We start from the raw sequence: 26,673 nt of genomic DNA, 5'->3' as shown, positions 1-26,673 counted from the left end.
TTACAGGAAACCAGTTGGCTTTTCACTTAATGTAAAGCCACCTGTAAAGGAAAGAAAAGCATTAAGAAGTGACAGGAAAGATGGGAAAAATAGGAAGAGAGGAGGGCTGGCACAGAAAAAGAATGATAAAGGCTAAGGAAGAAGTACGCAGCACTACATCAAGTGAGTGGATGATGGTCGCCACCACCTGCCACTAATATCATCATGTGAAATAGCTTAATGTTGAGTGTAGTGGAAAATGGGCCTATCCTATATGTCACTAGGTTTAGGTATCCAGGAAGCCCTCATTATAAGCCATTTATTGACAGCAATTTTTGTTTTTGCCCTGAGTCCACAGCATATGGCAGAAAAAAGTTCTTGGTAAAATTTCACTGTTACTTAAAAAGCTGATTTGCTAGTTTCCCCAATATACATTTCCAGTTACAGTAAACTCAGTTATCCATCATTGCAATATCTGGCCCATCGCAGTATCCAGCACTGCGGACTTAGCTCTATTAAAGTAATATCCAATGAAATTATGCAATATCTAGTGCCAAAATGGGACATAACCAGCCATTCTAAACAATATCTAGTGTTGAGGTGTATCATCTGGCTCATAAACGGTAGCCAGCCGCCACTGTATTACTGTACTGTGTCATTATTTTATTGTATTTTATGCTTAACTTTCATCTTTTGCTGATGGGAAAGTTTGTAGGATAGCGGTTCAAGACAGACAGTAACGCATTATCTGGCTTGATGCCAAATATTGAGCCGATGTGGGGTACTATGCAATATCTGGCGTTTTCCCCTAACTTGCATTGGGCATGGCTGAATTACACTGGATAATTGAAAGTTTACTGAACTGTATATGTAAAAATTTGAGATATTTTACAACACATCATCTGTTGCAGTGAGGATTGGCTTTATCTTTTCTGTTATTCTTGCTTGCTACAGATGATATTGTTCACTGTAGGATAGATCTGCCTAACAGGATAGTTTATGTAGCATAGTGAACACTTTGTCCCAGGGTTCTCAAGTGTGCATTCAGGGAACTAGGCTAGTAAGTATTGTCCTCTGTTTAACCATGTCAATTCTGCTGTCCCTTTAGCAATTAGTTGCTGTTTGTGGGAGCAGTAATCAAGATACTGATGTTTAACCAGTGAAGAATATAAAATAAAGACTTTTATTCCATAAGCTGTAAAAATGGATACATAAAGATGGCCTTCAACCTTGAAAGTAATAATAACTCCAAGGAAAACCAAGGAAGCACTACCTTAAGGCGTCTAAATTGGCAAGACTAAAATGCCAAAGATGCTGCTTCTTATGAAGGTTCACAGGCTTTATTGGATCTGAAATATGGTAATGATCAGAGGAACCCAATTAAGAAAAGGATTGACAGAGTATGCAGAAGCTTTAGTTGTACATCCAGAGGTCTTTTATACTAGAGTGCAACAAGGCAGTCAGGAACATGGGCAAGGTGCTGTACAAACTGCTGAGTCATTAAGGATAGAAAAGATGTTGGTTTGTTCACCAGGTGGAATAGTTAAAGAGAAGGAGAGGCGGAGTTGGTGGTGAACATTAAAGTTTCGTTGAATTATGGTTCCGAGATGTGAGATTTGGTAAGATTTTGTTCTACATTAGTAAAGTAGGCATAGATTTTGAATAGTAGACTTGGGATAATATGGAGACCAAACTGATATATAGAGAGAGATTGACAGGATAACAGTAGCCAGAATTCGGAAGACTCATGTATGGGAACATTAGACAAAGCAAAATTATTGTGCACATACATGCAGCAGCTACTTTTGTCTTACAAGCGAGCCTTGGGAAGGTGCAGTAGGAAGATAGAGAATGGAGAGTTCTGTCAGTGGCCCTAATCAGCTGTTCCAGAAAGGAAAAATAAGTGAGGTTCCGAGGTGTTCAACAAAGGAGTAATTTGAGGTAGGGTTACTAATGTTGCAGAAATTGAAAGAATAAGAGTCAGACTGACCCAGGACTTACCAGTTGATTGGTTTTCAGTTTGGGCCAAAGACAGGGCCAAGTATGGTAGTGCCTCCCAGGGATGGTGGTGGCCATCCACCATCTGCCTGAGTTAGTTCTATCTATCTATCCATCTATTCGCCGGACACCTTAATCCCGTAAGGGGTAGCCACAAACAAATCGCCTCCATGTCACTCTGTCCCCTGCCGTTTCATTGCCCTGCTCCCAGCTCACACCCCTCTCTCTCATATACCTCTCTATCCCTCCATCTCATCCTTAGTCTCCTCCTCCACCCCACTCACATACACTCTCCTTGTCAGTCTCCCACTGTCCATCCTCTCCACACGGCCAAACCACCTCAGTGTGTTTCTCCTAACGCTTCCTATCACATCCACATCCACACACAACGCTCCTTCACTTCCTCATTTGTCAGTCTGTCTCTCCATGTGACTCCACATGCTCCTCTCAAATAACTCATTTCCACTGTTCTCACTCTTGTTTTCTGTCACTCCAACAAGGTCCAAGGTTCACTTCCATATGTTAGAGTTGATATCACAATACTGTCATGTATCTTTTTCACTTCCATGCTCACTCCCTTGTTTTTTATCACTGCTTTCAAGGAACCACCAACTTTTCTTCCTTGTTGTATCCTTTGAAGCACTTCACCCTCTAAACTTCCATCCTTACTCATCACACTGTCCAAGTATTGAAATGCACTCACATTTTCCATTTCCTCCTCATCCAACCTCACTGTACATTCACTGACTTCACTCCTCTCAAAGACCATAACTTTTCTCTTCCCCACATTCACCTTTAGGTTCTGTTTCTTACACACACTCCCAAACTCATCCACCAAGCCTTGCAGCTTCCCTTCATCTTCACTTAACAACACAGGATCATCTGCAAACAACCGTACAGGGAGTTTCCAGACAGTGCCCCCTCTCACTAGAGCTGCTCCATCATCCACTGCCGTACCTTGTACAGTAGAAGTCCGATTTTTCGGCATCTATGGGACCAGGCAAGTGCCGAAATATCAAAATTGCCGAATTATCGAAAACCCTACCCACTCAGTACCTTATATGTTTCGGTGAACACTATCATCATTACTCATATCATTACAAATGTGTTTGGAGAGAGTACTGTATACTGTTTGATACTGTACAATACTGTAATGAATACAGTACTATACTGTACATGAATATGAAAAATAAAGAAATTAGTGAACATACTGTATATAAATGTAATGGTACAGTAGGCCTACAAGTTCACATGCACTTACCTAAACTTATAGTAGGTTCCTTATTTACATATGTACAATAGAAGGGGTTGATTGGAGTCTGCTACTGCTGGAAGAAGTCCCCAGCACACTTGAATAGTAATTTCAGAGGTATTTCGGTACGAAGTTCACAAAGCACACAGAAGAATCAAGAGAAGTCGGCAGCAGCACGGCAACAACTCGGAAGAATGGCGAAACAGATTCTCTTTCCCATGCTAGACTCACTACATGTTTGTCCTCTCTTTATGCTATAGGAGAAAGAGCTAGCCTCTGAGCTTCATGGCAGTGGTAGACTCGTTCCATCACTTTCACTATCTCACTCACTAAGGCGGGTAAAGGCGGGTAGCTAGCTGGCGAGCCTCATGGAGAATTTCAAGATTGACGAAAAAAATCGGAGAATCTGCCGAACGATCGGAGATTTTCGTAAATGGGACTATTTCTCAAAACTGCCGAAATGTCAGATTTGCCGGGGAATTGGATGCCGAAATATTGGACTTTTACTGTATCTCTTTTATTACCCCATCCATATACAGATTGAGCAACCATGGAGACATGACACATCTTTGTTTCAATCCAACTTGCAGATAGACAACTTCACTCAGTTCACTATCCAGATGCACTGCAGCCTTAGCACCCTCATACATACTCTTCACGGCCATCAACAACTTTCCATCTACTCCATATATTCTTAATACTTTCCACAATCCTTGTCTGTCCACCGTCATATGCTTTCTTCAAATCCGTGAAGGCCTAATACAACCTCTTTCACTTCTCCAGAAACCTTTCCACTAAAGATCAAAGAATGAATGTATGATTTACACAACCTCTTCCCTTCCTAAAACCTCCCTATTCTTCTCCAACTACTTCCTCTGTTATTTCCCTAACACTGTCAATAAGTATCCTACCATATACTTTTCGTATTACACTAAGAAGACAAATGCCCCTATGATTACCACACACTTCTTTTTCCCCTTTACCTTTGTACAAGGGAATAATTATACCTGACTTCCAATCCTCCAGGACTCTACCTTCCTCCCAGGCCAATCTGCACATCTTCGACATCCATTTTACTACTATCTCTCCCCCATGCTTCAGCATTTCACCACACACTCCTTCAGTTCGTGGGGCTTAACCCATTTTAACTTTCTTCATTGCTTCCACAATTTCCATCGTACTGATTTCTTCCTGTCTTCTCACCTCCATCCTTCTCCCAGCCATTCCCCAGCCACTTATACTCGCATTACTTTCATTCTTTGTATTCAACAATTCATTAAAGTGTTCTCTCCATCTGCTCACTTTTTCTCCCTTCTTCACTAGTAATCTACCATTTTTATCTTTCTTCTTCTTCTTCTGGGTATAAAGGGCCACAGTCGAGGACACGACCCACTTCCCGTCCTCAGCTGATGGTGCAGAGTCTTAGGCCACAGGCGTGTGAGCTGCCCCAATGATCGCAGAAATCTCTACAGCAGGCACATAACTTGTAGATGTGTATCAGGGTCACCGAAGCCACCACTATGTAGGAGAGGGAGGGTGAGGCGGGGGTATCCAAGGGTAGCCAAGTGGTCTTGAAGAGCCACCCAGTGGGAGTGAAATCTGGGATACCACAAGAGGAAGTGCTGAACAGTCTCCTCGGTATGGGGACACCAGGGACACCACAGGGATTCTATAACACCTAGACAGTGTAGGTGGCCATTCAGACCAGTATGGCCAATGCGCAGGCGGGTAAGGGCCATGTCCAGTTGGCGTCAGGGATGGCGGGCCCAGGGGTGAATTACAGCATCAGCACGGATAAGTCCTAGAGAGGTTGCATCTAGATCAAGGGAGAGAGACTGCTCCCAAAGAGAACTGCAAGCTTTGTCAGATACAGGAGCGGAGAGCAGTGGGATCTGGGTCTAGATGAGAGAGATGTTGGGAATGGAGGGCTTGCTGAGCTGCGTGGTCCACAGTTTCAATTTCGTGAATGCCAACATGCGAAGGGACCCACTGAAGGTGCACAGTCTTGGGGGGGGGAGGCAAAAAAGACAAGGAGGAAATGAGTTGCACGGACTAGTCACACTTGGGAAGATGGCTGACTGGAGAGAAGGAGGTGTAAAGATGATTGGGAGTCAGTGTAAAGCATTACTGGTTGGGATGGCAAATGGCATTTTACAAAAGTCAGTGCTTGGAGGATGGCATATAGTTCTGTAGTGAGGACAGAGTGGGGTCCAGATAGGGTCCAGATCTTGCAGAGAGAGAGAGAGAGAGGTCTTCAAAGTACACTGCTGAGGTGTAGGAGGCAGGAGGGGGGTATGGACCGTCAGTAAAGATTCGAAAGAAGCCTCCATAGAGAGAGGTATCCATAAGGTGGAAAATCTGGCGGGCCAACAAAGCATCAGAGGACTTCCAAAATGGGACGGGGAGGTCTGGGGAAACCATGGGGGAAAGGTCATGCTACGGAGGGACAGAGGAGATAGGGGAAGTGGGGGCAGAAGACGGGGGTGGGATAGATAAGGTATAACAGGCCTGTAGGCCACGAAAAATGAAGGGTGGGTTTGCCCGAGGCCATCAAGGGGGAGGACTGACAAGAGGGAAACGAGAATATAGGATAGAGAGTGGGTGCTGGGGGGGATGTCCAAGAATTCGGTGGAGGAGATGACAGTCAAGGCCAATACGCGGCATAGAAAGGGGGAGCATTCCTGATTCGGCATGAAGGGGTGCAACTGGGGATAACTTAATTGCCCCTAGGGCTATACTGAGGGCAGTGTTTAGGATTACATCCAGCCTCTGCAGGTGAGAAGAGGAGGCAGATCCATATACCAATGAGCCATAAGAGAGTCTGCTCAGGATGAGTGCGGAGTAAAGATGGAGCAATGTCTCCCTGGTAGCGTCCCAACGCACTCCTGCCATGCTACGCATGTTGTCTAGTTGTCAGAGGCAGGAGGATCGGAGGTAGTCTATGTGATCTTTCCAAGTCAGTCTGGGGCCGTCCAATCGCAGTCCAAGAAAGGTGTGCCTAGATTGTAGAGGTACAGGAGAGTCATTTATCCGAATATGCGGAAGGGTGGTGAGTTTGCACAGGGTGAAGAACATCAGAGAGCTCTTGCCAGCTCTCGCTGTCAGATTCCATGTCGCAGCCCAGGTGACAAAGACATCTATTGCCTGCTGGAGGCCTGACTGGGCGTCATGTAGTTGATCTGCACTACAGAGGAGAGAGGCATCATCCGCATAGATGAGGAAGGAGACGCGGGGGATGTCTGACAGCAAGACGTTGAAAAGGAGGGGGCTAAGAACAGAGCCCTGTGGGATGCCCCTGTGGATCACAGAACTAGATGATTATGTATTTCCTAGGGGTACAGCAAATGTTCGGTCAGTGAGAAAACTTCGTACCCAGGCCAGGGCTGGACCCCTCACTCCCTTTGTGCTGAGATTATATGGTATACTAGCATGAGGGGCTGTCAGACGCACTATAAAAGCTGCCAGGAGGTATCAGCGGTGGCAATATGCAGAGTGAATGTGGTGTTCAATCTGGAGAAGGATGTCTGCAGTGCTCCTACCTGGTTGGAAGCCACACTGGTCCTCCAGAAGGAGACCTGATGTTCTAGCCACCATGTAAGGCGCCTGGAAACTATGCGTTCGAGCATCTTGCCGACATTTGATGATAGGGCAATAGGTTGATGGGAGGAAGGCAGGGAGGGGTCCAGTCCTGGTTTGGAAAAGGGGAGAAGGAAGGATTCCTTCCATGAGGAAGGGAATGTACCTGACAGCCAGCTGTCATTGAACAGGCATAGGAGAGAGGTAAGGAGGGGGGGTGGAAGGTGTTTAAGTAACTCACTGGGGACCAAGTCAGGCCCACAAGCTTTCCCACTCCTGGTAGAACACAGTGCATGTTGGGGTTCGGGAGGGGAGAATGGAGAGGCAAGTCCCTCCGGCGAGGGGGACGATATCCCATCCTGGATGACCTGCTGGAGGCGGTCTGATGTCGCCAGGGAGGCGGGGACATGAAGCTGTGATTGGAAGAATTGGGCCAGGAACTCTGCTTTGTCGTGGGGGGTGAGGAGGGTGGCACCATCCTTGATCAGAGGATATGAGTGTGAGGTGGGGAGTCCCTTCATGGATCAGACAAATTTCCATGTTCTGGATGTGGAGCTGGAGAAGGACAGGGAGGAGCAGAAGGCTGACCACGCAGTGTGTCGTGCCAAGCATATGGTGCGTTTGCATTCTGCCTCCCGGTGGCAGTGTTGAATCTTGAGGCGGTGACAGGGGTATGTCTCCAAGTGTTCCAGGCTGAGCGTCGAGTTCAAATGGCATGGGTGCAGTCGTCAGTCCACCATGGCACCGGTGAGCGGGTCGTACCCTGACGTGACGATAGTTTAAAAACTAAGCGTCCTGCCCCCATGAAGGATGAGGAGAACTTGGCCGCCCAGTCTTCAAGAGATGAGTCTGACTAGGGGGGAGGGATGCTAAGGGCTGCACTGAATTGTGGCCACCAATCTAGGGCCAACCACCAGCGGGGGTATGGGGCATACTCAGCTGGGGGCGACAGGATGGCAATATCAAGGAGAACTGGGAGATGGTCACTCCCAAGGCAAAGGCCAGTTGTCACAGCCGGGTGCTGAAATAACGGATCGCCCACACAGAGATCAAGGGTGGAGGGACAACTGGTCTGTGGGTCAAAACAAGTCTGGAGGCCTATAGGTGTGAGGAGGGTGAAGCGGGAACTCTCAAGGAGGAAACTAAAGATAGATCTACTCGATCAAATCATACACTAGAGCCATGGGTTACAAACGGGTCCCAATTTGGATGGCGGGCGTTAAAGTCTCCAATAAGGAGCCATGGTGGTTGGAGGTGGTCATGGTAGTACCGGAGCTCTTCCAGGGTCAAGTCCTGACAGGGGTTGTATGCGACAGCTACTGTGATCCAGCCCATAGAGAGCCAAAGGCGGACGGCAAGGAGTTCCATGACACCTTGGGGGGACCTGGGGATTGCGAGTTCTGAGCAGGGGATAGAGTCATGGACCAAAATCGCAATGCCCCCTCCAACTTTTTGGCGATCCACGTGGATGACGTGGTAGCCCTGGACGGACAGGTGGAGGTTAGGGGAAAGCCAGGTCTCACAAATGCCAACGACCCCGTGAGAAAGGATTGTCATTGTCATCTTCAGGTCGTGCATCGTATGCAGGAGGGAATGGGCATTCCAAAGAAAGAAACGGTTGAGGTGTGGGGGCGCCATTATTGTCGGCTAAGGAGGGAGAGCACACGCCTTAGGAGTCTGGTGAGGATATCCAGAAATGACAGACCACTTTGGTACAGAGATAAAGCATCCGTCACTGTGCGGATAAAGGAGTCAGTTACTGGGGTTCCGTGGGGGCTGGAGGGTGGCAGAGAGTCATCCTCATGAGGAGGTAGTGCAGATGGGTGAGGGGCTGAGTGGTGCACAGTGGCAGGATAAGGTACTGAGGGGGAGGGGCACAGCTGGGAGGGACTGGCCAGGGAAACCACAAGAAGGGTGTCGGGATCAGCAAACTGGAGTGGTTGGATCAAAAACTAGCCTTTTCACTGTGAGTGGGATGGGGATGATAACTTTGGGGCTTCAGTGCTGGAATAGGATGGGTCACGATCTCGGGAGGTGGGGAAAGGTGGATGGCGATGTCTGATTCCCTGTCAGCGATGTCCGCCTCTGGTGGTTGCAGGTCCTTTAGGACAGAGAAATAGTTGGAGGTGATCGCAGCAAAACTGAGGCCCTGCTGCATGGGGTAACTGGGTGGGCGAGAGGAGATGGATGGTGCTGACTGAGCAGGATAAGGGTGTATGGCAGTGCACAGTGCCAGGTTGAGGGAGCGCAGTTTGGTGTTCACAGACTGGAGGGAGGATGGATTGTTTCGGGCTGTCTCATGGATGGCAAGGGCTTGCTGATATATTGGACACGATTGCGATGTGACTGTGTGGGCGTCGCCACAGAAAAAGCAGTAAGGGTCCTCTGTGCAAGGCTTCCCAGTGGTGGAGCAGTAGGGGTGGAAGCAGCTGCAGCATGCACATCGGACCTTGTTCTGACAGGAGAGGGATCCATGCCCAAACTGGTGGCAATCAAAACAGTGTAACTAAGGAAAGGTGTAAGTACCCACCATGTAGCAGGAAAATCCTAGTATGACCTTCTCCGGCAGGGGGCTCTTGAACTTGAGTCGGACGACCTGGGACTGGACCTGTGTGCCGTCCTGTCCAGACTGCAAGGTGAGGCGTGAAACCCCTACAAAGCGGCCTCCTGACCCCAGGCAGCGAAGCTGAGAAAGAATGTCCTCGGTGGACAGGTCAGACGACACGGCTGATTTTCCCAAATGAGTAAACACTATCAGTGGGGGAGGTGGCCCTCCAGCACTTGACCTTTGATTCTCCCAGGGAAGTTAGGGATTCAGGAGGGGCAGGCAGCTTGGCTAGATTCGCTTCTGCTATGCAGAAGCGAAAGGCAGCCCCTTGTCCCAATACCTGAAGCTTGCCCTCCACACTCTATTTGCTCCAAGAGCAAGCATTGATGGCCTTAGATAGTGCCCTGGGGTTAGAAAAAACTGCACTGCCATCCAAAATGCACACTAAGAAAGTGATCAAGTGCTCATGTGTGTTGTCAGTAGATGTTGTGGGCTTGAAATACTTCCTTGAGTAGGATGTGTCATCCAATACACCATCCTTCTCTTCATCCTGGGGTGGCTGTCATCCACTCTTGCCTTGGGGAGGCGCGACCTCTAGCATAGCCTCATCATTCATAGGCGCAACTTGAACCGACTGGGTAGCCAGCTGTGCCGTCGCCATGGCGTTCACTCACCTCGGCCGCGCCTAAACACGACTGAATAATTGCGGTAACAACACCATGTGGGCCACAAATGTGCACACAGTAATAGAATAAGTAGTCAAGGAGCACTGGGTGGGTTGGGAACTGAAAAGGTGCAGAATCTGATGGGGAGGAAGGCAGGAGAGAGAGCACATCCGACCCGAACCAAGCGTAGAAAGCGAATCTTTTTATCTTTCACTCCCCAACTAACCTCTTTGGCACCCTCTCTGACTCTCCTAACCTCTTTCCAGAACATTTTCTTACATTCCCTCCACTTTACACTGAAGTTCCTTCCAAATTCATCATCCACTCTCTTCTTACTCTCTCTTACTATATCTTTTCACCTCTCTCTTCCTTTCTACATATAACTCTCTCTTCCATCTCTCAACTTCTTCCACTCCCCTGTTTTTCATCCACTCACTATATGCTTTCTTCTTTTGTGCCACAGCCTCCACAGCCTCTCTCACTTCTTCATTCCGCCTTTCTTTCCTGCACCCCCTTTCATCTTCTCATCACCCCACACACCATCTCACATGCTGCACAGATTTCTTTGAATATCTTACACACACCTTCCACATCCCCCATCTGCCCCAGTCCATATTTACCCAGTCACTTCTCCACTTCCCTCTTATATTCTGCCTTTTTTCATCCTCTTGTAACCTTTCTGCCCTCCTTGTATGTTCTACTTCCTTCTGTCCTTCTTCTGTTTCTCCATTTCATTTGTACTTTGATTCCGACCACCACTTCACTCTCCCAACCTCTATATACTCTTGCATCCATTACACACATTCTCATCCTTTCATCCACACATATAATCAATCATTGCCGTCCTTTCATGCAGGTCACCACCCACCCTTCTCATCACTTGCCACGTATACCTATGGATCATTTTGTGCCTGAAGAGGGTATTGGCTATCACCAACCCCCTCCCAGCAAAAATGTCCACTAAAGCACTGCCATCCTTATTCATCTCTGCAGGCACACCCCACTCACCAACTACTCCATCCATCTTCACATTCCCTACATTTCCATTTATATCTCCAATGAAAAACACTCTTTCATTCCTTCCAAACTTTTCCATGCATGCTTCCACATTTGTCCAGAACTCTTCTGTCACTCTGCTTGCATGATCTTGCGTTGCCAAACTGAAATGTAAGGTTTGTTTCGTTCTCGATGGAATAAACAGAGTAACAATACGGTATTTGTTCTCCCACAGATTACAGGGGCAGGTCATGGCATTGGTAAAGAGCTGAGTCTACAGTTTGCGCGTCTAGGAGCCAAGGTCATCTGCTTGGATGTAAATGAGGTAGGAATAGATTATTGTGTTTAGATTCCAGATTATAGGTAATGTTTTAAGAAGATAATAGAATACAGTCCAACCTTGCTGTATGATTGGATTACATCTAGTGACAACTGATAAGTATGAATGTACTAGCTTTAGGGGTATAAGTCTGTTGAGTGTTGTAGGAAAGGTGTATGATAGAGTGTTAATTATGAGAGTTAGAGAGGTTACAGAGGGAGTGATTGGTGATGAGCAATGTGGCTTTAGGAGAGGGAGGGGATGCATGGATCAGGTGTTTGCTGTGAGACAAGTGTGTGAAAAGTATTTAGCGAAAGGCAAGGATGTGTTTTGGGCATTCATGGATTTAGAGAAAACTTATGATAGAATTGATAGGGAGGCTTTGTGGACTGTTTTAAGATTGTATGGACTTAATGGTAGGTTACTAAAAGGGGTGAAAAGTTTTTATGTAAATAGCAGAGCGTGTGTAAGAGTGGGAAATGCTGTGAGTGATTGGTTTCCTGTGAGAGGGGGGCTGCGATAGAGATGTGTGATGTAACCTTGGTTGTTTAATATTTATATGGATGGTGTTGTAAGGGAGGTGAATGCAAGAGTTTTAGGTGAAGATCTGAGTCTGGTGAATGTTGATGGTGGAGAGTGGAATCTGAAGCAGCTGCTGTTTGCAGATGCTGCTGCACTGGTGGCTGATTCAGAGGAGAGATTGAGGCAGTTGGTAGAGGAGTTTGGAAGGGTGTGTGAAAGGAGGAAATCAAAAGTCTATCTATCTATCTATCTTGCCAGACGCCTCAATCCCGTTTGGGATGGCCACAAACAAATCGCCTCCAAGTCGCCCTGTCCTCCGCCATTTCACTCCCCTGCTCCCAACTCACACCCCCCTCTCTCATATACCTCTCCACTCCATCCCTCCATCTCATCCTCGGCCTCCCCCTCCCTCTTCCCCCCTCCACCTCACTCACATACACTCTCTTCGTCAGTCTTTCACCCTCCATCCTCTCCACATGGCCAAACCACCTCAGTGTGTTCCTCATAACGCTTCCTATCACATCCACATCAACACCACAACGCTCCTTTACATCCTCATTCGTCAGCCTGTATCTCCATGTGACTCCACAGGCTCCTCTTACATAACTCATTTCCACTGCTCTCACTCTTGACTTGTGTCCTTCCAACAACGTCCAAGCTTCACTTCCATACGTTAGAGTTCGTATCACAGTACTGTCATGTAGTAACTTCTTCACTTCCATGCTCACTTCCCTGTTTCTTATCACTGCTTTCAAAGAACCAGCAACCTTTCTTCCATGCTGTACCCTTTCAAGCACTTCACCCTCCAAAGCTCCATCCTTACTCATCACACTACCCAAGTACTTAAACGTACTGTACTCACATTTTCCAATTCCTCACCATCCAACCTCGCTGTACATTCACTGACTTCACCTCTTTCAAAGACCATCACTGTACTCTTCCCTACATTCACCTTTAGATTCTGTTTCTTACACACTCTCCCAAACTCATCCACCAAGCCTTGCAACTCCCTTTCATCTTCACTCAACAACACAGTATCATCTGCAAACAACAGTACAGGGAGTTTCCAAACACTATCCACTCTCACCAGGGCCACTCCAACATCCACTACCCTACCTTGTACCTCTTTTATTACCCCATCCATGTACAGATTGAACAACCATGGAGACATGACACATCCCTGTTTCTACCCAACTTTCAAAGAGAAAAATTCACTTAGTTCACCATCCACACGCACTGTAGCCTTCGTACCATCAAACATACTCTTCACAGCATTCAACAACTTCCCATCTACTCCATATATTCTTAACACTTTCCACAATCATTGTCTATCCACCCTGTAATATGCTTTCTCCAAATCCATGAAAGCCGCATACAACTTCTTTCCCTTCTCTAGAAACTTTTCCACTAAAGATCTGAGAATGAATATCTGATCTACACAACCTCTTCCCTTCCTAAAGCCTCCCTGTTCTTCTCCAACTAATTTCTCTGTTCTTTCTCTAACTCTGTCAATAAGTATCCTACCATACACTTTTCCTGTTATATTAAGAAGACAAATGCCCCTATGATTACCACACACTTCTTTTTCCCCTTTTCCTTTGTACAAGGGAATAATTACACCTGACTTCCAATCCTCCGGAACTCTACCTTCCTCCCAAGTAAATGAGAATAAGAGTAAAGTGATGAAGTGTACGAGGTTGGTAGATGGCAGGGGGATGAATATAGTTTTGAATGGTGAGTTGCTTGAGGAGGTAGAGTGTTTTAAATATTTAGGGTCACATGTTGCTGTGGATGGAAGAATAGATGTAGAAGTGAAGTTTAGAATGAATGAAGTAGGAAAGGTGCTGGGAGGAATGAAAAAGGTGTTTAGATGTCGTTCGCATAGAATGGATGTAAAGAGAAGGCTGTATGAGGGTGTTTTGGTACCGACTGCTTTATATGGGGCTGAAACATGGAATATGGGTGTAGCAGAGAGGAAAAGTTTGATGAGGTGTCTGAGGAGTATGTGTGGAGTGACAGGTATGGATTGAGTGTGAAATGATGAAGTGCGAAGGAGAAATGGAGTTGTTTGGGAGATGGCTGATAGAGTTGAGCAGAGGGTGTTGTGATGGTTTGGGCATATGGAGAGAATGGGTAATGAGGGATTGGTGAAAAAGATTACTAGATCTGATGCGGGAGGTGTAAGGCTGAGAGGGAGACCACGAATAGAATAGATGGACAGTGTGAAGAGAGCGCTGGATGTGAGAGGGATGTCTGTTGAGCAAGGAAGAGTGGCTGTGCATGACAGAAATAAATTGAGAGAAATTGTGAATGAATAAATGATGACACAGCCCTGAGGGGATATTCTCCCACATTTGGTCTGATCAGCTAGTCAGGTCAGATGCGGGTAAGGGGATGGGTTTGTTATGATGTGGCAGGGGTAAACAAGCTCTGCTGTCGGGCCCTGCTGCGGATGTCACTGATTGCACTACAAAGTTGACCCTTGTGCGGTGTGGTGCGGTGAGAATCTGTCCCTTCTCCCCTTTGGGGCTAAGATGTGAATGAATGAGTTTGAATGGATGAGTAAATGGGGAGTGTGTCATCCTGTCTCAGCTACCTCCTTTTCCTTGGGGGAAGCAGCCTAGGTATATAGGTAGATAGATAGACAACTGATCATACAGCAATGCCATTGTATCATGGTTTCAGTGGGGATATGCTTTTGGTCAAGGGTCACCCACCCTAAAAAGTTGAAAAATACAATAAGTTTTCATTTCATCCAAAGAGGTTTCTTGGTCAGTTTCAAGTGTCACCAAGGGTGTTCTCCCAGACTGGGGGACGGCTGGTATCCCTGGGCACTCACTCGTGATTGTCAGGAGCAGGAGATGAGTGATGGTTGGAGTGATCTGGTGAGATAGTGGGAGAGCGATGTGATGAGGCAGCTGGAGAATGATGTGGTGAGGCAACAGGAGAGCATTTTGAGGAGGCAGGGGGAAAGTGGGTGGGGGAGCCAGGCAGGGAGCTGGAGGAGAAGGAGGCGGTGGCAGCAGATAAAATGGAGATACAGTAGGTGATGCAGGGCAGTGCATCGATGTTCCTTCTGTCAAGCTAACTTTGCAGGTTTTAGAAATAATTTTATAAGTGTTTTTGGACTAGAGGGCAGTAATGTAAATGGAATGTGTCACTCATTTGAAAAGCAGTAGCAGAGACTTTGAGTAGGAGGTGGGTGGATGTTGGTTGCTTTCAGAAAATCAGATATAGGGGAGGAACACCCAGAATGATTGTCAGGAGGGACAGTTGGTGTGAGTTATTTTGGCAGGGAAATGTGAATGGATAAAGTGGTGTGTGTGTGTGTGTGTGTGTGTGTGTGTGTGTGTGTGTGTGTGTGTGTTGAATGAGGAAAAATGAGTGAAATGTGTCATGACTGTAATGACAGTGAATAAAAGGATTATAGCAATGAAAATATTGTTCAGATATGAAGGGTATTGATTACAGAGAATGTAAGGGAGGCAGAAAAAAGATTTGAGGAGTGGAAAGATGGAATGGGGCACAGGGGTTTGAGAGTAACAGCAGATAAAACAAGTGATGATATCTAGGACTGGTGGGGGTACTGTCAAAGCAGAGGAAGAGTAGCCATGTGTGGTTTGCCTAAAGGGTGTGGGAAGTAACTCCATCTAGTGCAGTATTTGTAATAAGTGGGTGCTGAAGAGATGCAGCGGTATTAGAGGTAGACTGCAAGATAATGCTGATTTTATGCATGCTATGTGTCGGGGAGAGCATTTAGAGATTGTCAGATATGAAAAGGTTAATGGTACTGGCGAGTTCCTGGAGTGTGTGGAAGAGTTTTGTTATTTGGGGAACATGTTTTGTAATGGAGGTGGGACTGGAGCTAGAGTAAGGAGTGCTCGGAGGAAGTTGAGGGAGCTGTTGCCTCTCCTGACATTGAGAAGGCTCTCCATCTGTGCTAAGGGATTTTTGTATGCAGCATATGTTAGGAGCGTATTGCTGTGTGGCAGTGAGACCTGGGCAGCAAAGAAAGAGGACATTGGTAGGCTTAAATATACAGATATGACAATGATTAGATGGAGGTCAAGTACATCCTTGAATGTGAGGCCTAAGGGGGCTAATTTACAATTGAAGAGTTTAGAGGAAGAATGGGAGTCGAGTGTATTGGTGTTGTGATGATGAGGGGTAGATTGAGATGGTTTGGATATGTAGAGGGGATGAAGGATGACAGTTGGGTGCAGAAAGAGAAATATAAATGTTGGGGATAGGGTTGCAAGAGGACAATCAAAAAAGACCTGGAACAAGGATTTAGAGTGCGATCTCTGGGATAAGGGACTGAATACAGAGGCTGCCAAAGATCGAGCAGCGTGGAGAACCGTCATTAGGTGACCAAGGTTGATGCACACAAGAATTTTCAAGCCAGTAGAAATGATATACAGTAGTACGTTACAAATTTACAAATGATGCTAGTGTCTTACACATATGTATAGTTTAATGGATCTTCTTTGTTACCACTCATATATATTGGTTCTGTACTGTATTTGCTCTCTTCCAGTCTCTCTCTCTTTTTTTTTTTTTTTTTTTTTTTTAAATAACAGAACGGAGGAAGGAAAAACAAATGGGAAAAAAAAAAAATCCATACACCAGATTACTGGTGTCCTCTATTCATAAAATATCTGTAACAGTTAGACTTGAACAGTTGTGGGTTGAAATTTGGAGGAAAACAACTCTGGGGAAGCGAGTTCCAGAGAGATGCAGTTCGGGGAATGAAAGAATTCTGATAGGCAGAAGTTCTACAATATGGTTGAGTGACATTCCAGTCATGAGTGCTACCAGATGCCCGTGTAGCACGAGGGAAGGCATGGAGAGGTGGCACCATGGACGCAACTTCGTCTGAGCATTTGCCAAAAAAATATCTGTAAAATAATGCAAGGGAGGCAACATTCCTTCTTACTTGCAGGGGAGGTAGTTTATATGTAATGGCAGGGTTGTTAATGATTCTAACAGCTTTATTCTGAATTTTGTCTAGTTGTCTTAATGCAACCTCTCCACAACCATTCCACAAGGGTGAGCAATATTCAAGCTGAGAGCGCACATGACTCTTATAAATTATAGCTAACTGTTCATCGGCGAAGAAGTTACGGACTCTGTACAATAATCCAAGTTTCTTTGAGGCGGTTTTAGCAAGTGATCTGACATGAGAGATCCAGCTGAGGGCACTGTTAAGTGAGACACCAAGAATTTCAATACTTTGGGAGATGGGAATATTAGTAGCACTGAAGGTAATGTACGAATCTGGCAATATCTGTCTATAAGTAAACTGTATATATTTAGTTTTACTAGCATTAAAAGAGACAAGGTTGTTTTGTCCCCATTCACTGATTGTAGCTAGATCTTGATTTATGGAGATGGCTGTACTGAGTTGAGAGGTAGAGATATTAGACTTTGTAAATGGATGTCTGAGTGTGAATGAACTATGTAGTGTTGAGTCATCTGCATATGAGTGAACGGGGTTGTGAGTGACAGATAAGAGATCATTAATATGAACCAGAAATAGGGTTGGCGCCAGAACTGGTCCCTGCGACACGCCGGCATTAATTGAGTGGAAATTGGAATATACATCATCTACTTTTACTCTTATTTTCCTGTCACTAAGATAAGAAGAAATCAAAGGAACAAAAGATGTTAGTCCATAGCAAGGGAGTTTGGACAGCAGGGAACGGTGTCATACTCTGTCGAAAGCTTTAGAGATATCAAGAGCTACTGCATGAGTTTCTCCAAAAAGATCAATTGATTGATGGATGGTATGAGTTAAGAGATTGAGTATGTCAATGGTGGATCTTTCGTGGCGAAAACCGTATTGTCTCTCACTAATTAAGTTGTTGGATTCAAGATGTTTAACAATATGCTTATTAATTAAAGTTTCAAATACCTTACCAAGAGAAGATGTGACAGCTATTGGTCTGTTATTGGAGGGGTCAGACGAACTTCCTTTCTTCGGAACTGGGTGGATATTGGCTTCTTTCCATGAATTTGGGAATAAAGAAGTACGTATGCATAGTCTGAATAATTTGGCTAGGACAGAGGCAAGTTCAGGGGAACACTTTTTCAAAACAATTGACAGAATTCCATCTGGGCCTGAAGCTTTGTTGGTAGGTAAATTGTCTAGGATGGATTTTACGAATCTTGTCTGTATTTTAAGTGGGGCAATTTCGGGAGAATCAAGTTCCAGTACTGAGACATTCTGGCTGGTATCATCTATGGTAGAGTTTCTTGCAAAGGTACTAGCAAAGATATCTGCTTTCCCACGTGGGTCATTTGTAATATTGCCATCTGAAGATTTTAGTGGGGGAATGGAAGATGACTTGTTAAAGTTATTATTGAAAGAATTAAGAGTTGACCAGAATATTCTATTGTCATTAGGGCTGTTAAGTAGTTTTGATGCTTGCTTTTGAAGAAAGTTTGATTTAGATAGATTTAATACAGCTTTTGCATGATTTCTAGCAATTTTAAATTGGGAGAGTGATTCAGATGTTTTTGATTTTAAGTAAGAGTTATATGCTAATGACTTTTGGGCTGTTGCTCTGGCACAATTGCCATCAAACCATTTTGGAGAGTTTGATCTTTTAGTGAATTGTTGACTTGGTATGAATAAATCCATACCAGCTAGTATTAAGTCGCAAATGTGGGCTTCTGTCCATGAATTTGGGAATAAAGAAGTACATATGCATAGTCTGAATAATTTGGCTAGGACAGAGGCAAGTTCAGGGGAACACTTTTAAAAGAGGGAGCTCTTGGCAGAGCTCCCTCTTTTAACCGTTACCCACCGGAGAACGGTTATATCCGACATGAAATTTATGGATTGCTGACACCGGGTGTCGGATATAACCGCAAGTGTTTTCATGCTATTGTTTGAAGTGGGCGCCACTTGATCTCTTCATCAGAAGGTTGGGACAGACTCCTGCCACCCAACCCAAGCATACCTCAGTCATCTGTGTGAGTTTGCCAGATGTAGGACGATGTTATCTTAAACCTCTTGTCTGATTCTGTTCCCGTCTCACGTGTACTCCTTGCCTCATCCACCCCTGCCAAGCTTTTTTCCAAGGATACTAAGAAAGGGCTCAGTGGTAGTGCCATAGGGCATCCATTGGATGCAACGGTGTCTAGTTTATATAGTAATGGAGAAGTTATCACTGTGAGAGCAATACGATAGTTGGGGCCGCGCGCACACGTATGAGTACAGCCTGCCTCGTGCGCCAAAAGTTACTGCTCTTCTTCTCATCCTTACTCATTGACACGACCACCTACAGACCTGGAGATGCTTTTATTTGCGAAAAGTAGAGTTGGTGAGTAATATGGTTTTTATTTTGTTTCCCTAACTGCTATACTTTTCAAAATATTAAGGTTTGAAAACAAGTAGTTTTGGGAAAATTGGCTGTACTGAGAGAACAAGCACAGTATAAATAGCCTAGCGTATAGGAGTTACGGAACACTTTATTACCCCGTATATTATTCTGGGTGGAGGCGCTCACCATCCACTCACTCGATGTAGTGCTGCTGTTGGGTGTCTCCCCTTTCCTCTCCTCCATCCTTCTTTCTTTCCATCCTCTTCTGTCTTCCTTTCCTTCATTCTTTCCTTGTCCTTCTGCCTACGGGTAACTTTACACTCCCTCTTCTGTCTTTCTTTCCTCTTCCTTCTGCCTGTGGGTGACTCTACACTGAGTGACAAGCCAAATGGTTTCCTGTACACCAGGAAACCATTTAGTACATTGGGTGGTAACCATATAATCAAATTTTGGCACCTGGTGGTTTAGTGGGTAGTTATTGCACTTCAATCGGATTGAGCCGGTGAAGGTTTATATCCAAGGGGTGGTTGGGGTTGATTGCTCATGTATTGCCACTCAGGGATGAGTGAGGCTGGTCACTCTCATCATAACCCCTAAAGTACTAATCTCATCTATCGGACTTTTTGCTTAATTTCTTAAAAGGACTAGCAACACCGATCGTGCAACATCCACAAAAAACTGGCGGCAGCTGGCTCCACCCCAACTGTGATGCAGATAGCTTCTAACCAATCAAAACTAAGTGTTGGACACACCGGAGGGGGGGACCCAGGCCCGTACCCAGGCGGTGGGAGGTGTACCCCCACCTCCCTCTCGCCATGTCCCTGTACCCCACTACCTTGTTGCTACCCTACCTCCCACTGCTCTTACCACCACCACCACCACCACTCCCACACCCTCCTCATGCATCCCCCCATCCCTCATGACTGGGGGAGGGTATATTCTCCCTCCATGGCCCTGTACTCCACTGGGGCCCTTCCTTTGTATTTTGTGGTGGTCTCCTCCCATCCCTCCATCCCCATACTCCCCCTCCAGGCCTTACCACCTCCCCCCACCACCCCAACCCCCTACCCTTACCCCCACCCCCTAGCACGCAGTATCTCTACCTCCCCAGCCCCGAATATTGCGTATTTTTTACACTTTATGGCGCGTGTTTTTGAATCATTACCTGTAATTTATTCTTGTCTTTGCATACAGATATGCACACCACAATTATTTTAGCTGTCTTTGTTCGAAACCCACTCAAAAAAGAAATTTTATTTTTTGCTGATGCATGCAAACATGTAGGTTCCTTCAAAAACGAAAAGAAATGAAACGAAAACTAGCTAGATTTGACAGCTCGGAGGGGAGGGGAAAGGGAGGAGGGGAGGGAAGGGAAGGGAGGAAAGAGGAGGGGAGGAAAGGGAAAGGAGGAAAGAGGAGGGGAGGGAAGGGAAGGGAAGGGAGGGAACTGGAGGTATGGGAAGGGGAGAGGAAGGGAGGATAATTTTTACTATTTATCATATTTTTATTAGGGGGTTTATGACCATCTTCCCTAGCTAGATTTGACAGCCTGGCAGGGAGGGGAGGAAAGAGGAGGGGAGGGAGGGGATTGGAGGTATGGGGAGGGGAGAGGAGGGGAGAATAATTTTTACTTATCATATTTATTGGGGGGGTTTGTCATCATTTTATTTTTTTCTACGCACATTACAGTGGTTTATAACATCTGGACACACCAAAAAAAAATTGATTTTGGTGATTTTTGTACGTTTTTTTGCAAAGAAAACAGGTGCGAGCAATGTATTTTCTTTCTCGCCGGGGCCATGATGGGTAACCATTATAAACTTTGACGGGCCATAGCTCGGTAACTGTTGGGTCTAGGAGGGTGGGGTTTGCTTTTTCAGGTGTGTAAATTGAAGCTCTATAAATCGGGCATAAAACTCTTAACCTTTGAGAAAGTCGAAAAATAGGTATGTTTTTGCATCCCGGGGGACAGTCAAGGCTGGAGAATTGCGTACCCTAGGGGTTAAATGTCGGGACCAACTGCCTAGTCCCGGGCTCCTATGCTTCTCATGGGGCAACGTAGGATTGGATGATGGATGGATGGATGGATATTGTTCTAACAGATTGATCAGTGCATTCTCAAATTACCCAACCAGATGTTATCTGACCACATGGCTCATCTAGCATCCACATTTTTCGTTAGCTCCAGTAACTCCTTAGTTTCAGAGTCTGTCAGATTGATCTTATTTGGCTTGTTCTGATTTACTTCAGGTCTCTGGAAATCTTCATCCCTTACGGATTTTGTCTGGAATTTTTCTTTCATAAAATCAGACATGGCCTCCTCTTGTTCATTGACTGATTCATCTGCTTTTAGTCTTACAATCCCATCTTTTCTTTTCATTTTACTATTCACATATCAATAAAATTATTTCTGATCACTTCCACACCTATCCATTATGTTTTTCTCATTTTTGGCTGCATTTCTTCAAATCTTCACGCAATCTTTTCTTAGTTTCTTTTATGTTTTCTGTGCTAGGTTTCTCCTATTTCTCTTGCTGTGTTCCATGCATTATTTCTTTTCCCCATTGCTTTTACATATGCGCCATAGAGCTATTCCTTTATCTTTTCATGTTTAGTTCCATATTTAGGAATGAGGTTATTAACACCTTCATTATACAGTACAGTAAACTGTCAATTATCCATCATCACAATAACTTGTGCTGTGCAATATCCAGCACTTTTCGCATGTCTGTAGTAAAGGAATATCCAGTGGAATTTGGCAATATCCGTTGGCAAAATGGGACACAACTGGTGGTCCTATGCAATATCCAGCAGTGAGGCATATTAACCGGCTTAGATGCGGTAACCAACCAGCGCCTGGAAAAACCCTCCAATGTGGACCTGGAGCGGTGGTGTCTTCGACATGGATCCACTCCCAGAGGCTGTTGAAGAGAAGAGGAGGACAGCATGGGGGCCAAACCACCGCAAACCCCCCCGGCCCCTTACAGGGTCCGAGTACCTGGGAGTGGCTTCGTTCGCCTGGGCAAGTACCACATCTCCCAACACAACACATACAACAACACCATTTTTTCTACACCGAGAAACGACTCCCCGGCTGTCATTTCTCGACAACTTCTTCTAGCTGGGGACATTGAGAGCATTCCAGGACCCACCAACAAATACATATGTCCAACATGCTCGAAACCTATCACGTCGAGCCGACAGACAAAGGGTTCAGTTCAGTGCAATTCCTGCAAGAACTGGATCCATTACACCAGCACAACACTTGCATCCAGAAAACATTACACAAACACTTGGACCTGCTCCTTATTTTCCTTCCCCTCACCCACTAACCCCCCCACCAATCCTACTCCTACTTCCTTCACACCTCCACAGCCAAACCCACCGATCCTTCCCACACCATCCAGTCCTCCCATTCCAACCCATCCTAATCCACCTCAATCCTTACCTCCATCCCAACCTCCTCCTACCCCTTCCCCTCCACCCACACCACCTCCCCCCCATGCTGCAGCAGCCGACACACATCGCACACACAACATAAACATCCTTCAGTTAAACATAGATGGCATAAACATAAAAAAACAAGAACTCACACAATTCATCAAACAACAAAACATACACATTGCCATCTTACAAGAAACAAAACTACACGGAGCACAGAAAATACCGACATTTCATAACTTCACCACCATTCGACAAGACCAGGCTGATGGCGGTGGCGGTGGACTCATCACCCTGGTACACAAGTCCATCAACTTTGCAGATACCAGTGCACACATAAAGTCACTTCTTCCCCCACATGACACCACAACAGAAAATCAATCAGTTACAATACATTCTGGCAACAAATTGCACATAACAGTTGCCAATACATACATTCCCCCCAATTGTCCCCCACAATACCACAAAATTTTTCTCCTCAAATACACCACATCACTAACATACCCAGCATCATCCTGAGTGGTGATTTCAATGCCAAGTTGTCGGCCTTGCATGTCAACAACCCTGACACAGACAGAGGGCTGGTACTATAATCCCAGACAGATCATCTTTTCATACTGAACAATCTAGACAAACATACCCATATCCCACACCAAGCCCTCTTCCTCCCATCATCCCCAGACATTACTTTCTGCTCCCCAAACCTTGCGCCCACTACATCCTGGAAAGTGGTCAAAACCCTAGGTTCTGATCACCTCCCAGTCATCATCTCTACCAAAACCAGAATCACCCCAGCTGGCCACAAACACACACACACACTAATTATAAGAGAGCCAACTGGGAGGCCTTTGTAACTGAAACAGAACAACGTTTCGAAAGACTAAATAGTACACCCATCACAAACATCAACACTGCTGTGCACACTTTCAGTACAGTTATACAAAACGCAGACAAAAGACACATCCCTAGAGGCAACAGAAAGAGACACAACCCCAACTTCACACCAGAAATTCCAGGCCTCATCAGACAACAGGACACACTGCGACACTTCCCAACACCCCATACAAAAGACACCGTACAACAAATACAAGAACTCAGCACTGAAATAAACAATAAATTATCAGAACAGCAAACACTGTACTGGAAAAATTACCTTCAAACACTTGACCACAAAACAAACATCACCAAACTCTACAAAACACTAAACAGCATCACACTTTCGAAAAGCAACACCACACAGTCACACGCTGCCGTCACAACAACAGACACCATACCCTCGAACAAACAACAAGCAAACACTCTCATAAATCACTTTTCGCAAGTCAGCCATCTAAACCCCCATCCCGAAGACCGACGTATCATCCGACATAAGAGACAGTTCCCCACAGACCCAGACTACGCACCTTTCACCTTCAACCAGATGAAGCACATCATTAACAACCTTAAGCACTCATCTGCCTGTGGACCAGACAACATAAGAAACATTCACCTTAAACACCTTGGACCACAAGGCATACAAGCACTCACCATCATATCAAACTACAGCTACTCGCACAACACAAAACCCAACATCTGGAAGCATGGCATTATCATCACTATCCCTAAACCCAACAAAGACCCCACATTACCCTCCTCATGCCGTCCCATCACACTCCTCTGCACCCCCTCTAAAGTCACTGAATGACTGGTACTACAACTAGTCACACCTCACATTCCCCTAGTCCAGTCACAACATGGCTCTAGGCCACAACACTCCACAAACACCCTTCTTACAGACCTTACACAGAGAGTTTTCGATGGCATGAATTCAGCTAGGCCACCACACAGAACACTCCTAATCAAACTAGACATCAGCAAAGATTTTGATGCCATCCCCCACCACAACCTCACAAACAAAATACTCAACACAAACATGCACAATAACACAAAAAGATGGCTGGCAGACTGCTTAGCAGGCAGATGTGCACACATAACATTTGCCGGTCAGTCTTCTAACATCAGAAACTTCACAAATGGCATCCCCTAAGGATCTGTTTTGTCCCCTATACTCTTTAACCTATACATGCATGACATACCCACACCCCTTTTGGAGGGAACTGTTATTGCGGGCTCATGGCCTTTGGTTCCTTCTTCCTCGCATAAAAAAAAAAAGAAAAAAGATACACATGGCTTCCTATGCAGATGATATAACACTTACATGTACATACCAAAATGGAAACACATCTGCACACATCATCCAACCTTACCTCAACACACTGCACAAATGGTTCACCACAAACAGGCTCAAAATAGCCCCAGCCATAATCTACAGTGACCCTTCTCACAAACTGGACAGCAGAACACAGTCACATCCCACACCTCACCATAAACAACACTCCCCTACCACACACACACACACACACACACACACACACACACACACACACACACACACACACACACACACACACACACACACACACACACAAAATCCATACATCAGTGTCATTTAAACAACACATCACAAACATTAAAAATAAGATAACACCAAGACTCAATGCCTTGAGGTCACTTGCCCATACAACATTCAGACACAACAAAGAAACCACCACCACAGTATACAAAGAATACATACATTCAGTGATGAATTATGCAAGCCCTGCCTGGGCTCTTAACCTCACCAAAACACACTACAACACTCTACAGACCATACAGAACAAGGCCCTACAGACCAGGTACTACACCTACCGACCACCTACATCAAGAAACCAAAGTCCTCCAAGTCAAGGATCACCTAGACATGAGAGGCACCCAATTTTTTGCTGCAGCCTCCACAAACCCACAACATCCACCATACTTCATGGCAACACATCCACCCACACCAAGGAACATCAAAACAACACCCAGCAAACGATACCATACTCAAATACGGTCATCTCTACCCCCTCGCCCACCTCAGACCAGCTTCCAGAAGCATATCCACACTCAGATCACTCGCCGCTTCATTCATTTACATAAAGTCAACACACTTCTGCATGCATGGCCCCCTGACATCCACCCTTCTGAATCCTATCTCCCTCATGAGGACAGGGTCCACCCCAGACTGAGATGTGGGCACCATCCAGCCCTCTTAAGCTACCAGAAGTGGCTGGATGACTCTGTCGCTGATGCCTGTCCAGGATGCAACACAGCACCCCATACTATTAAGCGCATTATGGAAGACTGCATTGCACACAATCACCTATGCCAACAACACAACATATTCTTTTTGAGAGCTCTTTGAGAAAGCCTGATCTTGGCCATGGCCTTCCTAAGAGACTCGGGGCTGTTCAGCCAGACTGCCTAGGGAACAACTACTACTACTACCCTGGAATGTACCAGTCAGTCAGAATGCCCACAATGCTTCAGCAAGTCGGAGTGCATTGTGGGAGCTGCCCACCCAGTGCGCCGAGCCTGCCATCGCTATGTCATCCTCTCCTATGGATCTCGTACAGTGAAGACATATCTATGCACTCTGCTCTTGTGACCATATGGTGGAAAAACCCTAGTGCTTTGATTTACTCTGTGGCCTGCCATGCCTTGCTCATTGTTGTTGCAAAGCTTGTGACCTCTCAGTTCTTCATGGTGTCCATCTCATAAGTTATGTGAAAAGGCTTCAACCACCATGATAAAATAAAAGGGGCACATGATTGACCCCTGATGTACACCAACATTCATGGAAAATTCATCTTTCAAATATCCCCCTGCACACTCACCTGAGTGCAGGCACCTACATACACAGGTGTAACTTAAACCAACCATTCCTCTGTCCCAGGCTTTCTTATTGCCCAGTTCACCACCACCCTAGGAACTCTGTCGGAGGCCTTCTCCAAATCAACAGAAACAAAGTACAGATCCATTTTCTTATGTATTTTTCTTGAAGCTGTCGGACTGTGAATTTGGCATCATTGGTCCCTCTGCATTACATAAACCCAAACTGCATCTCGACAGTATTCACTCATTCTCTAATCATATCTTTTAGAACTCTCTCCATTACCTTCATTATCTGGTCCAAAAGTCATGCCTCTGTA

The 26,673-nt window shown here is 45.6% G+C and overlaps 1 protein-coding gene across 1 annotated transcript in view; it reads left to right on the top strand.

The window, feature by feature from the left end:
• The window catches only part of LOC145410366 (epidermal retinol dehydrogenase 2-like), a 598,304-nt gene that overhangs the window by 850 nt on the left and 570,781 nt on the right, over positions 1–26,673 (top strand). The window contains exon 2 of the mRNA XM_080280518.1: positions 11,250–11,339. Coding sequence (XP_080136644.1) covers positions 11,250–11,339 — 90 coding nt within the window. The remainder of the gene's footprint in view (positions 1–11,249; positions 11,340–26,673) is intronic.

The sequence above is a fragment of the Coenobita brevimanus genome, chromosome 85, assembly GCF_032717465.1.
Source record: "Coenobita brevimanus isolate Jiangsu-jjx chromosome 85, ASM3271746v2, whole genome shotgun sequence".
In the NCBI taxonomy this organism is placed as follows: domain Eukaryota; kingdom Metazoa; phylum Arthropoda; class Malacostraca; order Decapoda; family Coenobitidae; genus Coenobita; species Coenobita brevimanus.
This window is presented reverse-complemented; position numbering and strand designations above follow the sequence as displayed.